General features: G+C 43.4%; 1 protein-coding gene across 2 annotated transcripts in view; it reads right to left on the bottom strand.

Annotated features, from left to right (window-relative positions):
* STK24 (serine/threonine kinase 24) overlaps nt 1-18,584 on the bottom strand; it is a 143,968-nt gene that overhangs the window by 68,699 nt on the left and 56,685 nt on the right. Inside the window, exons 1-2 of one of the 2 annotated variants that reach the window (XM_006831982.1) lie at nt 12,683-12,760; nt 6,080-6,310 (exon numbers count right to left, since the gene is read on the bottom strand). In XM_006831982.1, the coding sequence (XP_006832045.1) occupies nt 6,080-6,310; nt 12,683-12,760 (309 nt within the window). Of the gene's footprint in view, nt 1-6,079; nt 6,311-12,682; nt 12,761-18,584 lie in introns of those variants that run through there. The other variant, XM_006831983.1, reaches the window with a different exon arrangement.

The following is an 18,584-nucleotide window of genomic DNA, read 5'->3' as shown; positions in this document are numbered from 1 at the left end:
GAAGAAAATTAGTTCTTAAGTCAGATACCGGAATCCAAAATTAGGCACTTCTCATTCCATAGGATATGCTTCCCTAATATTGGATACCACCACAAAAACAGCAAAGGTTTGACGAGCAAGATGTTTCTTCTTCGTTTGCACCCAAAATGCTTAGGTTAAGCTGGCATGAAGAAGTTTGAGGGCACTAAGTAAGTAACATTTCATAAAAGAAGAGGGGAATCTCATTTTAGTACACTAACACCATTCTCGCTTTTTGGGGTTTTGGGGGAGCATAACTCTGTAGGGTTTAAGCATTGGACTTTGAACCACAAAGTTCATGGTTCAAGTCCACCAGCTGCCTGAGGAAGAAAGATAAGGTTTTCTTTCTGCTCCCACAAAGACCTACAGCCTCGAAACCCTATAGAGGGTCACTGACTTGGAACAGACTCAAGGGCATTTAACAACAGAGTATTTTTAGACATGTGCATTTTTTTTTAAACCTTGGGGGCAAAGATCTTTCTCATTAAAATAAAGCAGTGTTTACATTGAAGTCCTGAAGGAGCTCTGGTAGCGTAGTGGTTACGAATCGGGCTGCGAACTTTAAGGTCAGTGGTTCGAAACTACCAGCCGCTCTGCGGGAGAAAGATGAGGCTTTCTACTCCCGTAAGGATTTACACCCTCGGAAACCCTGTACAGGGTTGCTATGGGTCTACTCCGACTCGAAGGCACTTAACAACAACAACAACATTGAAGTCCTGGTGTGGCACTATGGGTTAAAGCACTGGACTGCAAAGTTGGTGTGAACCACAAGGTCAGCAGTTCAAGCCCACCAGTTGCTCCTTGGAAACCCTATATAGGGTCACTATAGGTTGGAACTGACTGGATGGTGCTAAACACCATTTACATTATAATTTACTAAACTCCTACAGCATGTCAGGTATTTTACACACCTGGTATCATTCTTTATTGTCACTGGTTAAGATATCAAACCACATTTTATCTTTGAGCTTATCAGTGGGTCAGAGAGCATCAGTTCTCTCTGGCTCCCACAAACAAAGAACTAACTGTATTAGCATCAGGTACCAAGATCCTGACCATATGGGCCTGTTGTTCTTGTTAAGTGCCGTCGAGTGGGTTCCGACCCATAGCAACCTTGTACAGGATTTCCGAGGCTATAAATCTTCAAGGGAGCAGAAAGCCTCATATTTCTCCCGCGGAGTCGTCACTAGTAGTTTAGAACCGCTAACATTAAGGTTCATAGCCCAACTGGTAACCACTACGCCATCACAGGGGCTAGAAGTTCTCAAAGCGAAGACTCTGAGAGGATGATAATCCCAACCCTAAATAACAAAGCTAAATGAAGAGGTCTACGCTGCTGAGAGAATGACTTCTACTTGTGAAGGCATGAGACCCCAGACTATATCTTACCATCTTCTTTCTCATCATATTGTCTGTCTTTACTGCCTAAGAAGCCAAAGTTCTTTCTCCTCCTACACGCTCCCCAAAACTTCCCACATCCAGTTTCATTTTGTCCTCCTGGATGGTATTTTTGTGACAGAAACTCCAATGGTATATAATGGTTTGTACACAGCATCTGAAGTTTAATTTCCCCAAAATCCAACACCTGAAGTACAACGAATGAAGTGTTTTAAGAAAAATAATATTGTTCAAGGCATATCCAGACTCCAGATTGATCAATGTAAGCACAGGAAATTGTTGCTTTTTATCTGTGGAAAAACAACATGATAAAAAGCTATTCCTGTGATTTAAGAACCGGAGCTGCCAACCAAAAGGCTATTAGTTCAAGTGAACTCAGAAGCACCTCAGAAAAAAGGTCTGGCAATCTACGTCTGAGAAACCAATCACTGAAAACCCAATGGAATACAATTCTAACTCTGACACACGTAAGGTTGCAATGAGTCAGAATTAATTTTTACAATAACTAGTGGTTTGTTTGTTTTTTTTTTTTTTTGAGTCCTGGTGTGGCGCTGCGGGTTAATGAACTGCAAGGTTGGCAGTTCAAGCTCACCAGACACTCTTCAGAAACCCTTTGCAGGGTTGCTATGAGTTGGAACCAGCTCAACAGCACTTAACAGTGTGGTCTGGGTAGTCCTCTGGGGTGCAGCAGGATAATGCGTTCAACTGCAAGGTCAGTTAGAGCCATCAGGTCAGTGGTTCAAACTTACCAGCCACTCCTCAGAAGCCCTATACAGACTCAAAGACATTTAAAAGTTTTTGTTTATAATATAATCAAAATTACCTGTATTTTGCTGCTCCTCAGTAACAGTCATAATATTCAGACCTACTGTTTTGGGCTCCTGGTATGGTGCTGTAGGATAAAAGCACTGGACTGTGAACAACAAGGTTAGCAGTTCAAACCTACCAGCCGCTCCTCAGAAACCCTATACAGGCTAGCTATGAGTCGGAACCAACTTGAGGCACTCAACAATAACCGCTATTGTTTTTAAGGAGCTTTCTGCTCCTGTAAACATTCACAGCCTTGGAAGACCTATATGGGGCAGCTATAAGTCAGGATCACCTCGATGGCAGTGGTTTGGTTTGAGTAACTAATGGTTTTCATCTGTTTTTCTGGACCCAATGAATAAAACCAAAACATAATTACGAAACCTAAGGTTAAGCCAACACTTCAGAAACCAATTCTAGTAATCTTTCTGTTCATTCCTGCTGCATGAAAGTCCCTCAACACTGGGGGAGATTCCAAGGCCTTGTCCACACCAATTACTAAGAATATTAGTTATGTATATCATGAGAGAACTTCCAAAGGGGAAGGAGCAACACACAGAACACATTTCTTTTCAATGTTGTGTCTAAGACTCATTTGTCTTACAAGTCAGTTTAATCTGTATCTTCACTGACAACTGCTCTGTCTCCGCACCCCCCCCCCCCATCACCACCAATCAAGTCAATTACCATTCACAGCGGCCCTATGTGACAGAGAAGAACTTCCCCGTGGGGCTTCCAAGGCTGGCTATAGTAGGCTAGGGCTACAATGATTTAAACTTCTTAAGGCTACCAAGGAGCCCGGGTATGGCACTGTGGGATAGAGCACTGGACTGCAAGGTTGCACAAGGTCGGCGGTTCAAACTCACCAGCCACCCTTGGAAGGCCCTGTAGTACTGCGTTGCTCTGAGTTAGAACCAACTCGATGGCTCATAACAACAAGGCCACCAAAATGACGGAGGGATACCCTGAGGTTCCACTGAGGGTCTGCTTCGGGACACAGAATTTCATGAAACTATGTCACTCTGGTAGCGTAGTGGTTACAAATCGGGCTGCCAACCTCAAGGTCAGCAGTTCGAAACTACCAGCAGTTCCACGGGAGAAAGATGAGGTTTTCTGCTACCGTAAAGATTTACAGCCTTGGAAACTCTGTGAAGGGTCACTATGAGTCGGAACCGACTCCACGGTACTTAACAACAACAACGTTACATAAGAGAGGGCAAACAGAGTCCTGTTGTGCCCAATTTGTAATCGTTAATGTTTAACATGAGAGAATTATTATAGTTTTAGCCAACAATGACTGGATTGTCTTTTACATCATTCCAGAAATCAAGGGCAATTTTTCACAATGGTAATGCTCTTCCTGGCATTCTTGTGGCAGCTGTATTTTCTAAAGGACAATCTGCCTAATAAAATAAAACACTTGGGACATCATTATCAAAAGTTGCATCCCACCTGAAGGCAGTCCGTGGAGAAAATCAATTCATGGAATGATGCCATTTCCTTTGTCCAGTAAAGTGACTAAGAAAGACCAGCTTGCTAGGCACCAAATCTCTCTCCTCCCCCCATTCAGCGCACAACTGACTGGCAGCTCCCAGTCTCCCGGAGTAGAGTGTCATCAGAGACTGAATTCTGGCCAAGGGAATGTGAACAGAAATAATACATGATAATAATCATTGGAGCAGTGGTTAAAGCTGCGAAACAAAAGGTTGGTGGTTCAAACACACCAACCGCTCTCTAAGAGAAAGATGTGGCTGTCTGCTTCTGTAAATATTTACAACCTTGAATAATTATGGGGCGGTCCTACTCTGTTCACTAGGGTCACTGTGAGTCAGAAGGGCCTCGATGGCAGTGAGCCTGGGTTAGCCTTTGGTAGATCTAGGCCTGATCCTCAACTTCCCCCTCCCTCCACCACCACCCTTGCTGCCTGATGCAAATGCAAACAAATGTCAGCATGCCACAGGGACTCCAAGGCTGGGCTTCAGAGGACAGAAGTGATACTGTGAAGAGTCCAACATTAGTGTTCTGCTTTTTGAGAAAACGGTTTTTGCTTTTTCATAGAAGAATTTGACATCAACTTCTGATGCTTCCTCACCGCTGTCTGCGTCCAGGGGCATGAGAGTGCTAGAGCCCACAGAGAGACAGACCTTTCCTCCTCCTTTCTCGGGTCCTACCTGGTATTCTGGGCTGAACACTTGCCACAGATGCCTTTTCTTTGTAAAGGTAATTTCAGAGATGTGGTGTGATTTAATCAATCAAGGAATAAAATGAACACTTATCAAGTAGCTATTAAATGCCAGGTCCTTCTACACACTTAATTCCATTTCATCTTTACAGCAATGGGGTTATGTATCACTAATTTCCACTTTAAAAATGAGGAAAGCTAAAGGTCAGAGAATTTAAAAAAGAAAAGCCAAAAGCTTATTCAGGGCCACACACCAAGGCAGAACAACAGCTAGCTACATCTTTCCATTTCAAAACACATCACCTGGCCTCTAAGAATAGCCTACTTACTGACATTCTTACCTAATAATGCGAGTACTTGAAAATAGAATTACCATTAAAATTTGATTTCCTTTTTCTATTCATTTCATAAATTCAATGATTCTCAATATTTCCATCCTTTTACTTTTCCTTATTATTCCCACCAATCAAAACCTGTGATATCCCTTTTCTGACATCAGAGCATGTTACCAACTGCAACACAGAGAAGCTACCGGCTAGACCAAGGACAGCAATGTAGGCCTACAGTCTTTTATATCACCCAGGATTACTGCTCATGGACCTCGGAAAACAGTTTATTTTATATATATCAAGTTTTGGTTTACTTAAGATTTCAGATTCTTTTAAAACCAAATTCTTAAAATTCTTAAAATTTCATTTTGAAAGACACAACACACTTCTAAGTTCAGTGAAATAGCATGTGTTGAGGAGCTTAAAACACAAAACAGTCTTAATCTTTCATATTTAAAACTATACCATCTAAAATGATCAAATGCTTCTGTGCAGGACTGGAAAACGATTTCTAGTATTGATCTTTGCCGTTTAGACAGCTTGGTGGAGATGAAGGCAAATTCACAGTGTTGCGCTACATAAATACACTTTACCCAACTATCCTGTAATTACACTTTTAAGAATGCCAGGTGAGTAAGTGGGCAGATAGTTAACTAACGAACATCACCATCATTCAGCAGCATTTCTAAAGCACAGCACTAAATTAAACCACAGAAATGACTGAAAATCTCATAAATTAAACCACAGAAATGACTGAAAATCTCAAAAAGACCAATATTCTTAGGGTGGCACGAGATTTTATTATTCATCATACCAAAAAACAAAACCCACTGCCATTTAGCCCATTCCAGGTCATAGTGACACCACATAGGACAGAGCAGAGCTGCCCGGATGGGTTGTCCAAGGCCGTCATCTTTACGGACACAGACTGCTACTTCTTTCTCCTGTGGAGTGGCTGGTGGGTTTGAACTTAACCACGTAACTACTGCACCACCAGAGCGCCTCATAACCAATCAGAAGTCAACCTACCTTAGATGACTTATAGTTACTGCTGTGATAAATTAATGAGGTCTATTTTTATGACTAATTCTCATTAGAAAATACTCTTTCCTGTTTAAAAGGGTATTCTAACATCAAACACAAAAATCAACACATCAAAAATGTATTTCTATAGGTGACATTTTAGAATGAGGAAAACTACCAAAGCCAGGTTCTTTTGATTGCAAAGGTCAGAACATTTCTCCTGCTTCTAAAAACCTGCTGTGCCCCCACAATCCTTCACATAAACTGCTTCGGTCCCAGTCAAGTGCCGCACAATGGAAAAATCGTCCTTTTTAAGCCTTACCTTCAGGTAGGATCCATAGTATTTGGTTACGTATGGACTGTCGCACTGACTCAGCACTGTGATTTCTTGTTGAATGTCCTCTATCTCATCTTCAGCTTCTTCCAGATCAATGATTTTTATGGCCACCACTTTCTGAGTCCGATTGTCTATGCCTTTGAACACCTCACCAAAAGAGCCTTTTCCAATTTTCTCTAGTTTTGTGAAAAGCTCTTCTGGATCTGCTTTTAGGTTCTGTAGAAGAGAAGGGAAAGAAGGGACGGGTTAGTGGCTCCTATACAGTATTGGGCCTTCTTTTTCGTTTCATTGGTAACTTTATATCTTTAATGACTGACCTGCTTTCCTAATTAAGAATCAGACCTAGATAACATGACCAAATTCTTAGAAGCACACAACCCACCCAAGCCAACTCAAAAGGAAATAGTCTTAACAGACCACAACAAAGAGAGAGACTGAATGAGTGATCAAAAATCTCCCAGAAAAAAAAAACAAAACAAAACAATAAAGGTCCTGGACCAGATGGCTTCACTGGGGGAATTCCACCAAATATTTTAGAGAAGAATTGATGCCAACTATTTAAACTCTTGAAAGGAAGAAATAATCCCTAATTCACACCATGAAGCAAACATAACCTTCACACCCAAGTCAGACATACACACCACACCATGCACGCACACACGCGCGCCATTAGGTGCTGTTGAGTTGGTTCCGACTCATAGGACTCTATGCATATCAAAACGGACAGTGCCTGGTCCTGCACCATCCTCACAGTTGCCATTACTTGAGCCTATTGCTGCTGCCACTGTCAATCCATCTCACTGGGGGTCTCCCTCTTTTTTGCTGACCCTCCACTTTACCAAGCAGGATGTCCTTCTCCAGGGACTGGTCCTTCCTGATCATGTGTCCAAAGTTTGAAAGACAAAGTCTCAAAATCCTGACTGCTAAGGAGTATTCTTCCAGTACAGATTTTTTTTTTTTTTTTTTTTGGTCCAACTTTCAAAAGCATATGAAGTGACTGGAAATGCCATGGCTTGAGTCAGGCGCACCTTAGTCCTCAAACTGACACCTTTGCTCTTGGAACACAAAAACAAGACTACAGGCCAACATCTCTAATGAATATAGATGCAAAAATCCTCAACAAAAAACATTAACCAACAGAAGCCTATATATAGCACAATCTAAGAATCATACACCACAACCACACGTGGGATTCCAGAAACGCAGTAACACTGTGCCATTAGAAAAATAAATACAGCAGAGTCATACAATAAAGGAAAATAACTATAAGATTATTTCTACAGACACAGAAAAAGCATTTGATAGAAATCCAACACCCTAAAGAAGACTGGATTCGAAAGGAAATTCCTCAGTATGATTCAGGGCATATATGAAAAACCAATATTCAACATTACAGTTTATACTTTTTTAAGTATAAAGGTGAGGCACTTCCATTCGATATGGAATTATAAGTCTTAGCCAGAGCAGTAAGACAGAAAAAATAAATAAAAGGTGTCCAGATTGGAAAAGACACAGTAAAATTATCTCTATTCACTGGTATGATCTAGAACAAGAAAACCCCAAAGAATCTACAAGAAAACTTCTAGAGATAAATCTAAGAGAAGAAATTATCTAAGAATAAATCTAGCAAGGGATGTGAAGGACTTGTACAAGGAAAACTATAAAACACTGCTGAATGAAATTAACCAAGACTTAAATGAAATTAACCAACATCTTCCATTTACATGAACTTTGTTGTTGTTGTCCTTGTTAAATGCCATCGATTCCAAGCCATAGCAACCCTGTATACGGTTTCCAAGGAACAGCTGGTGAGCTTGAACCACCAACCTTGCAGTTCAAACAGCTTTGCAGTCTGATCCTTTAGCCCACAGCACCACACCAGGACTCCTTTGCTTGAACTAGAAGACTTAACAGCCTTCTTTAAAGAAATGGAAAAACCAATCCTCAACTTTAAGACAACAGGCCCCGAATACCTCAAAAAAAATGCCCAAATAAAGTAGGAGGACTCACAATTCCTGATATTAAAATATATTTTATACAACTGGTGTGGCGCTATAGGCTCAGCACTGGACTGTGAACCACGAGGTTGGCAACTCAAACCACCACCTACCAGCTGCTCCTCAGAACCGACGACCTGCTGGCACTAACAACAAGGAAGATGGCAAAGATTCAAAACAAGAAAAGAAAACAATACTGGCACGGATGTGCGAAAACTGGAAGCCTTATCCATTGTTCATGGGAATGAAAATGGTACAGCTGCTGCAGAAAACAGTGTGGAGATCCTCAAACAACCTAACAGAACTATCACTGCTGTTGTGTGCCAGCAAGTCCGTTCCGACTCAACAGCAATCCTGTGTAGGGTTTCTAAGAGCAGCTTGTTGTTGTGGTTAAATGCCATCAAGTCAGTTCCGACCCATAGCGACCCTGTATATAGGGTTTCCGAGGAGCAGCTGGTGAGCTTGAACCACCGATCTTGCAGTTCAAACTGCTTTGCACTCTGGCACATTAACCCACAGTACCACACCAGGACTCCCTAAGAGCAGTTGGTGGGTACAAACAGCTGACTTTGCAGTTACCAGACCTGTGTTTATGACCCAGTAATTCCACTTCTAGGTATATATACACATAAAAGACGCAAAGAGAGAGCTGCACGCCAATGTTCCTTGAAGAACTAATCATAATAGTCAAAACAACAACCTAAATATCCATGGAGAGATAAATGGATAAATATCCATCAATAGATATACGGATGAACAGATAGGCAATGGAGTACCATCTAGCCAAAGAAATGAAGGCTTGATACGTGCTACAGTATGGATGAAGCTTGATGACATCACACTGCACAAAATAAACCCATCACAAAAGGACAAATATTTTATGATATTGCTTGTATAAAATGACAAAAACAGGCAAATTGTATATAGAGACCAAAATTTATCAGTGGCTACAAAGGGTGGCTTTCAGTGACTAAATATTCGGAAGTAGTTCGTCACTTCCCCAATGAGATGGATTGGCCAAGTGGCAGCATCAATGGACTGAAGCGTGGCAACAATAGTGAGGTTGGCCCAGGATCGGGCAAGTGTTTTGTTCTGCTGTGCATTAAGGTTGCTATGGGTCGGTACCAACTCGATGGCACCTAACAACAACAACCAAGGGTGGACTCCTGGTGTGGTGCTGTGGGTTAATGTGCTGAACTGCAATGTCAGTTTGAATTGCAAGGTCAGCGGTTCAAGTTCACCAGCTGCTCCTCGGAGACTCTATACAGGGTCACCATGGGTCGGAACCGGCTCGACAGCACTTAACAACAACCAAGGATGGTAGGGAGGGTAAGAAGTCGTCCTGCTGAATGGAGACATAAATCACCTTGATGAAAGGTGGAGGTGCGCAGCTGGGCATTATTACCTGCTGTCAATAACTGGTTGTTGTTGTTAAGTGCCTTCGAGTTGGTTTTAACCCACAGTGACCTTGTATAGGGTTTCCAAGGAGTGACTGGTGAGCCTGAACTGCTGACCTCGCAGTTGTTTGGTGCATTAACCCACAGAACTACACAAAAAGTAGAAGTGGCCAGTGTTGCGTGATAAATGTATTTACAACAACGGCATAAAGGAAAAGTCCAGAGTTACTGCTGAGACTGCTTTAGTCCAACCAAATCCCAGCCAGGATCTTGCTCCTTGGTTTGGAAGAACAATATACCTGCTTTCATGGGATAGCGCAGTTCATCAACCTCATCATACCATTTATTATTTCTGTTCTACTTTCTACGTCACTGTATAGTTAGTGCAAGCAGTCACCTGAAGCAACAGGAGGAGGAGAGTCAGGAATAATACTGCTGTGGGTAAATGTGCTGGACTACAAAATCAGTCTGAACCGCAAGGTCGGCAGTTCGAGCTCGCCAGCCACTCCTCAGAAATCCTATTCTGGGCCACTATGGGTCAGAACCAACTCAACAGCACTTAACAACAATAACACAGAATATGTGGCTAATTGTCTCCATGAACAACCTTGTTTGCCTTGATACCAGAAGAATTAGATGGCACCTGGCTACTATTACTAAACATTTGATCAAAGATTCCATACAAGAATCCTGATTAAAGTTGGGGACAGAAGAGGGTACAGAACAGAACTTCAAGTCCTCATGGACTCTAGACTTTCTGGAGCCACAGAGGCTGGATGAACCCCTGAAATTATTGCCCTGAGATAATCTTTAAACCTTAAACCAAAAATCGCACTTGAAGACATCTTTAAAACCAAACAGCTGAGTTTAGTAAGAATGGCTTGCTTTCAATTATTTTTTTAAGATCTATATGGGATCAACAGCATTCTTATCAATGGAGAAAAGACTGAAGTTGTCAAGGACTTCATTCTTCTTGGATCAACCAACCACCAACACTCATGGAAGCAGCAGTCAAGAAATCAAACGACGTATTGCATTAGGCTAATCTGCTGCACACGAACTTTTTAAAGTGTTGAAGAGCAAAGATATCAGCTTGAGGACTAAGGTGCACCTGACCCAAGCCATGATATTTTCAATAACCTCATATGCGTGCAAAAGCTGGACAGTGAATAAGGAAGACCATAGAAGAATTGATGCTTTTGCGTTATGGCGTTCGTTGGAGGAGAATACTGAAAGTGCCATAGGCTGCCAAAAGAACCAACAGATCCGTTCTGGAAGAAATGTAGCCTGGGAGGCCAAGATGGCCAAACTTCATCTCTCATACTTCATATATATTGTCAGGAGGGAGCAATCGCTGGAGACGGATCTCATGTTTGGTAAGGTGGAGGGTCAGAGAAAAAGAGGAAGACCCGCAGTGAGATGGGTTGGCCAAGTGGCAGCATCGATGGACTCAAGCGTGGCAACAGTAGTGAGGTTGGCTCAGGATCGGGCAATGTTTCGTTCTGCTGTGCATAAGGTTGCTATGTGTTGGCACGGACTCGATGGCACCTAACAACAACTCAAGTCACTGAGTCTCGGAAGGAAGAAATACGCATTAAAAGAGCATGACAATGATTGCTCAGCTTGAACAATGTAATCTTTGTCACCAAATTGTAGAAGTCAAAACAGCAACAACAAAATGAAAAAAATTGGGGGGGGGGGGCTGTCTGGAAAATGCCAATGACACCCTGTATGAACCTGCACCCATGGAAACCCACCAGAACCAATGTTCACTCAGAAACTCCCCTGAGGAAAAGGACCCCAGGCCAATCTTCAACTCCAGTAATCCTTGAAGGAAACTGAAATATGATGGAAAAAGGAACAAGGTGGGGACAAACACAAGGAGGACTGAAAAGGAAGAAAAGAGATGACTAAAAGGACTAGGAAGAAGAGTAGCTTACCCTCAATCTGTGACGGAGACTGAGTGAACCCTGGTGTGGCACTCTATAGTAAGGAGTGGACTGCTAACCACAAGGTAGGCAGTTCAAACCCTCCAGCTGTTCCTCAGAAACCCTATACAGCACCCAACAGCAATGAGTTAAATGAGCTTTGTGAGCTTAACTAGGTGCTAACTACTAACTCGCTTTACAAGGTGAAATACACAGTCGTTCCCACTGATTGTAATGAACCTGTCAGAACATCACACTACTGATTTGGAGGTCTTGCTACTGTAGTCTAAATACATTGTGAAATCAATGTACCTCCATCACACAAGAGTCATGGGAGCCTTTATTAACTCAAAGTGAGGCAGACACACAGCACCAATGTGAGGCTCCCCAGTGAACCATGTAAAAGCAGACAAAACCCAGCAACCAAGTTAGTGAACCTGAGCAAGATACGCATGCTGCTGTATACACAGATATATATCATGACAGTACACTGTATAGACGGATATATGGGGGTCACTAGGGGAGACAGGGCAGGAGACAGACGTTGTCAGTTACAACTAGCCCCACCACACTGGCAGGGGGGCTGGCCTCCTTAGTGCAAGCTGTAAAAAGTGACCAGGACCTACATGTATCAATCTTTTAAAAAAAAATCCCTTAGCTCATAAAGTGAAACAAATATCCACTGTCCTGAAAAGGAAACTGTGTAGTCTTACTCTTCACCACTTCAGGTGCTGCGCTAAACAAAACAAATGGGTTTTTCATCTAGAGATGCATTTAATTTTTTCTGTTTTTCCTCCTGAGCAATGACTAAACTGTTTTCACGCATGGAATTAGATTTCAAATGTCTTTTGAAACCAAAGGAAGCCTGAATATGCATTTCAGAGTTTAAAAAACACTGCCCAGGATTCCAGAGTTTACCAAGATAGCCAATGACCAACAGTCAGAAGCCCTGCATTATTTTTATTAAGTGATAACTCTTTTTGAAGCGAGTGAATAAGAATCTTATTCAAATTACTAGAAATATTGTTTTGAAGCTGATTAACAGAGCACACTTCAAAGTGATTTGGGGGGGACATTCGCACAGAACCCCAGAGAATGTTTGATGCGTGTGTCCTACGTCTGCATTGTCATCCTTATTTCGAACACAATATGCTAAGATAAGAGGAATTTAGAGAGTGAGGAAACCGTTGTTTTCTTATTAAATACAAAGAAAGACAGTAGTGAGGGGCTAAAGCCCATCTCCAAGAGCTACAATCTTGCCCTTACCTCTTTCCTCCCAGGATAAGGTAGGATGGTCCTCCTGTTGTTCAAGGCCAACCCTAAACGCTGGGCTTTTGAAGCCATCCTGTCTCCTCCAGGATGCAGCTTCACTAGTCACCGCCTGGTCCTCCCCTTTTCTATTTATCCCTTTATTGATTGGCTCTTTGATCTTGTAGCAACATACTCAAGTTTCTCCAATTACACCAAATGAGAGAGAGAGAGAGAGACAGAGAGAGAGAAAGACACAGAGAGAGAAAGAGAGAGAGAGAGAGAGAATCGGCTTCTGTGTGGTCACCAGGGCGGCAGTGTCTGCATCTCCTCTCTGGTGAGCTGGAAAGCTGGTGGCCACGCCCTCCGCTGGACTTTCCAGTCCCTAGCAGCTGCAAAACCCTGCTCTTGACTGTGTCCAATCTCTCCAGTTCCTTCTAAGGGCAATCTGCATTCACACACTACCTTTACCAGACCCTCACTCAAACACCGTCCCCAAGAGTCCATGCATGGCCTCCAGCTCTTCCTCTGCTTGTTCTCAGGGTTGTCACATACGAGGGGCTACAAAAAGTTTGTGCAAAATGGGATGGGGAAAAAACAAATGGAATTTTCCCACCAACTTTTAGAAGCTCCTTTATATAACAAGCCCATGTTTGGGGGTTCTGCTTCCCACATGTGCTGATGAGAATCACCTGGGAAACTTTGAGGACTAGAGAGATCCCAACGCTCACTGACAAAGGTGGGGAAAGGGCATAATCACCTTTTAAAATACCCCAACAGAGTCTCATGAAACCACCTGTATGGAAAAACTCGAAATTACCATAGAAAAAACTCAATAGTAACTTTCAAATTGCTAGCTCTCTAGCCACGCAGATCCTTTGGGTTTTACCTCCAAATGACCTAGTGGACATTGTTTCTATCTAGGCATCTCGGCTCAACCTGTACAAAGTGACTTTGTTGTTTATCACCTGAATTAATTGTACCCTCCCTGTCAGATTCACCCTGTTTCTCATCCTCTACAGACTGAGGGTCCTCAGGACAATCGTTCCCTCATCTCTGTCTCTATGCCATGCCAATGAACAGTAAGAAAACCCCAGGTTTACACTGGCACTGACATGGCTCAGGTTAGCTGAGCCACGAAACCCTGGGAAGCGGGAGCATGTAAGGACAGTCTCATTTCTTGCTAAGGTGAGTAAGGAAAAGACGAGAGCCAAATGTCCCCCAAGTTAGGAGCAGTGATTCTCCCATCTTAGCACGTCTGCATCAGAAGTACCTGGAGGTCAGAACACAGATTTGGAGACAGGTATCTCCAGAGCTTCTGAGACAGTGAATCTGGGGGGATGCACAGCTTCACACTGAAACAATGACTTGTTCGGGGACAACTGACTCCCACCCATAGTAAGAAAAACAGTAGTATTTCCTTTTTGGGCGTTAAATAAGAAAAAATAGCCCAGAGGAGTTTATCCAAGCCTCTATAATGTTACCAATCGGGCTGTGAACTTCAGGGTCAGCAGTTGGAAACTACCAGCTGCTCCGCAGGAAAAAGATGAGGCTTTCTGCTCCCGTAAAGATTTACAGCCTCGGAAACCCTGTACAGGGTAGGGTCGCTATGAGTCGGAACCGACTCCACGGCACATAACAATAACAATGCACCAAGTACACCTTGGAAACCCTATACAGGGTCGCTATGGGTCAGAACTGACTCAACAGCACTTAACAACAACAACAACATGCTGAACTAAGCACTTGGTCAATCTCAGATTAGGCTCAACCCACACATCTGACTTGCCTGATAAGAGAGGCCTAGCTGGCTCCGTTTTCCCCAACTATTCCTGGGTAGGAGCCAGTACACCGAGCAGTGTAGCCTTCTCGGAAACTGGGAAATTCGGTCAGGACCCTCACCCTCTTTAACAACTTTCCCTCTGAAATGCCTCCTTTTCTCGGTGAGAAGATGGGAATCATGGCATGTTTGTGTTGCAGAAAAAAAAAAAAAAAAAAACCCTAAAAATTAATATTAAGCATTAACAGGAGCATATATTAAGTGTCCATACAGACTGCAACAGGGGGCAAAAGATTTGCTAGACAAAACAACACTAAAATAAAAACCAAAAAGCTGATCCTTGTTGAAAATTTATTTAGCCTCACCTATGAGTTCTGGTGTGGCGCTGTGGGTTAATGCACCCGACTGCAAAGCCGTTTTAACTGCAAGGTCGGCAGTTCAAAGCTCACCAACTGCTCCTCGGAAACCCCGTAAGGGTCGCTATAGGTACAAACTAACTCGACAACACTCACAACAACAGGTAATACTGGGGAGTCCTGGTGTGGTCCTGTGGACTGCAAAGTCGGTTTGAACCGCAAGGTTGCTGGTTCAAACTCATTCCTTGAAAACCCTATACAGGGTCGCAATGGGTCGGAACCGACTCAATGGCACTTAAAAACAATAACATAATACTAAGGACTTCTTATATGGCACTGCAAATCACAGGACGGCAGTTCAAACCCACCACCTGCTCCTCAGAAACCCTACACAGGGTCACTGTAAGTTGGAACTTGACTTAACAGCAGTTAAGAACAACATATAATGCTGAAGTCCTGATGTGGCACTGTAGGATAAGCACTGGACTGCTAACCACAAGGTCAGCAGTCCAAACCTACCAGCTGCTGTTTGGAAACCCTGTTCAGGGTCTATGTGAGTCGGAACCAAATCAACAGCACTTAACAACAACAAATAATACTGGAGAGTCCTGGTGTGGTCCTGTAGGATAAGCACTGGACCTCTAAACAAAAGGTTGGCGGTTCAAACCCACCAGCTACTCCTTGTGTATGTGTGATTAAGCCTCGGCTCTGGTGTGTCCAGAGTCAGCCCAGGACAGACAAATGTCTTTCACAGATTTACTGATTTTCCCAGCAAGCTCAAGTAAAATCTAAATATCTGTGTTCTCTCTACCTTGCAAGTTGACTAATGAGCAAAGAAACATTCTGTGTTCTGAAGATGCGTTCTGCTCCAGATACTGACAGCGCTCTCTTAGAGAAGTCAGGAGTTTCTGTGTTCCCTCATCTAAAAAAAGGGCAAAACCTGCATCTCTCAGCCGGTCTAGTTACAGGGCAAACCCATACACTTTAGACCAGCCTTTGGGATGTGATGCCTCTGAAGATACCGTGGAATTGTGAAGTGAACAGCCACCACACCAGAGCTAGAGAGAAATTGCAAAGCGCTGCCCTTCTGGGGCCCAGGCCGCTACAATAATTCACTGTAGTTCATAATCCCTTAAGAGCAAATTCATTAAAATGCTTCTACGATGACTTAAGTGTTTTATATTTTTTAAATCTGAATCGCTATCACCACTTCCTTTTGACCATTTCTGGCCATGAAGAATCCATTAGGCATAACTAATCGGGCTTCAGCACTACTTAGCTTCAAGTGCAGCACTTGTACAAACCATACCTTCCTATACCTCTCGGGGTTGGAGCCAACCAAGCTTTTCTGGTTTATTCCAGGAGAAGAAAAAGAAATCATCTAAGTCTGATGCGTTTTAATCCTTGGTCCTCAACACATGACTATTCCTGCAGCCACAAATGAAAAAACACTGGCAGGTTAGCTACGCCCAGATCATGGAAGATGAGGAGATAGCAGGCGGGCCCCATTCTGCTTCTGAACTTGGCAGGGACCATTCATGACTCTCAGAGCTCTGTCCCCTGCAACTCAACATTGTTGTTGTTAAGGGCCGCTGAGTCAATTCCGACCTAAAGCGACTCTGTCCAAGGAGCAGCTGGTGAGCTTGAACCACCGACCTTGCAGTTCAAACGATTCTGCAGTCTGACATTAGCCTACAGCGCCACACCAGGACTCCCTACAACTTAATGGGGCCTCAGAATCCCTAACTGCCCATCATCACAGTCTTACCAATCCAGCCAGATCACAACACAGGGTGGACCCAATGTCCTGCTGGTCCTGCTTGCCTCTACTACCAACGTTTTCTATCACTGCATTTCTTTTCCTATCTGCCCATCTCTCCCATACCAACAACTTTCTCCCGTGTTTCATTGTTAATAGTGTTATTATTTTTCACCCTTCTGTCATAGACTGAATTGTGTCATTCCCCCATACTATCCACCCACCCACCCCCGTCCCCAAATATGTACCCACTTGGCTGGGTCATGACCTCAGTGGTTTGGCAGTTATGTACTGATGTAATGTGGTAATTATGTGACGATTCCCCCATGATGTGATCTGATGTGGTTGCCAATGAAAGGATTACGAGTGGGCTGCAATCGACACCAGAGATGGGGACATGGAGAGAGGGAGGAGCTGAGGATTCTAGATTCATGGGAAGAGACGGACTGAGAGCTCTCTGGGTCAGGGTCACTCTGGGTCGGAACCGACTCAAAGGCACGTAACACCAACACTAACAACAAACCGTGAGATAAGCACTGGACTGTGAAGCATAAGGTCCACGGTTCGAGGCCACCAGCCATTCCAAGGGAGAAAGATGTTGTCTGCTGCTCCTGCAAAAAGATTTAAAGCCTCGGAAACCCTGTATAGCGTCCCTATCTTTGAGTTGGAACCGACTGGACAGCACTTAGTAGCAACTTAACTGTGAGAAAATGCATTTGTTTCTTAAAGATACCTGCTTGTAGGATTTCTGTTGCAGTGGCACTAGATAGCTAAGACAGTTTTCAAAGCTAGAAAACCCTGTAACCTTGATTCCTTTCTGAAGCCCATCATTTAAATTCAACTGTACCTGGCATTCTTCAGAACTGCCTCCCTCTCATAATAGGATCCCTGGTATGGCGCTGTAGGACAACTAGACTGCAAGGTCAGCAGCTCAAAGCCACCAGCCTCTCCTCAGAAACCCTATACAGGGTCACTATGATTTGGAATAGACTCAATGGCACTTAACACAGCCATTTAGTTCTTTCAAGACCTTCCTATAGGCTATAGGCAGCGTTTCACCTGCCTGAACTCTACGGTTCCCCTTTGGTGCTTAGGCAATCAGTGACAACACGCCATCCTCAAGAATGAAGTCACAAATATGCAGCTAAAACCCCAGGCCTCCTTTCTACTTTTCCATTTCTGCCACTATTTCCACTTAAACTCTTAATATTTTTTCCTAAACATTCTTACCTTCAACTTCACTCAACTTCTTAACATAGTCTACAAACACTTAGAGTTAGGCACTCTATGATCCATTCAGAGAAAACTCTCAGTGACAAAATTATAGTGATGGGTAGCAACTCAGTGGTTGCCAGGGGCTACAGTGAGGGGAGTGGGGGGGGGGGATAAAAGGGAGTTTCTTTTTGTTAACAAGAGCATGCCATATCTTGATTGTGAGGATACCTACTCGAGTTTTCACACCTGATAAACTTGACCTAACTATATGAGAAAAAGAAGACACAGTGGGGAGGAGGGGGAGAGAAAAGAGTGCATGCCAAAACTGCTGACGTCAGAGTAAAGGGCTGCACTGCACCAACATCAACTTTCTGGGTTTGACTGCCCTATGGACTGTGAGAGAAAGGATCACCGGAGAAAGCTGGACCCAGGAACTCACCATACTTTTCTAACTTCCTATAAATCAAGCAATACCAAAATAAAGTTTTGTGCTTTTTTTTTTTTTTAATTAAAAATACATAACCAGAATAATTGCTATCAGGACTGACTGTGAGGATAGCAAAAGGAGGGAAGTGGTTGACTTTGCAGTCCAGGGGCAGAGGTCCCTGGGACCATCAAGGGAGAAGAGCAGAGAGCAGGACCCTACCCAGAGAAGCAGTGATGCCTGAGATGGAGGCAGAGATGATGACGTGGAGAGATGGAGCGGTGGCTGGGGACTCTAGACCCAGCGAGGGAGAGGGGCTGTGTGCTGACGACCGAAGGGCAGGCTTTTGTAGTGTATATCCTTTGGTTGGTTGATGATGCATGGAG

This window comes from Chrysochloris asiatica, unplaced genomic scaffold (assembly GCF_000296735.1).
Source record: "Chrysochloris asiatica unplaced genomic scaffold, ChrAsi1.0 scaffold00005, whole genome shotgun sequence".
In the NCBI taxonomy this organism is placed as follows: domain Eukaryota; kingdom Metazoa; phylum Chordata; class Mammalia; order Afrosoricida; family Chrysochloridae; genus Chrysochloris; species Chrysochloris asiatica.
Note: the sequence above shows the minus strand (reverse complement) of the source record. Positions and strands in the feature narration are given on the sequence as shown.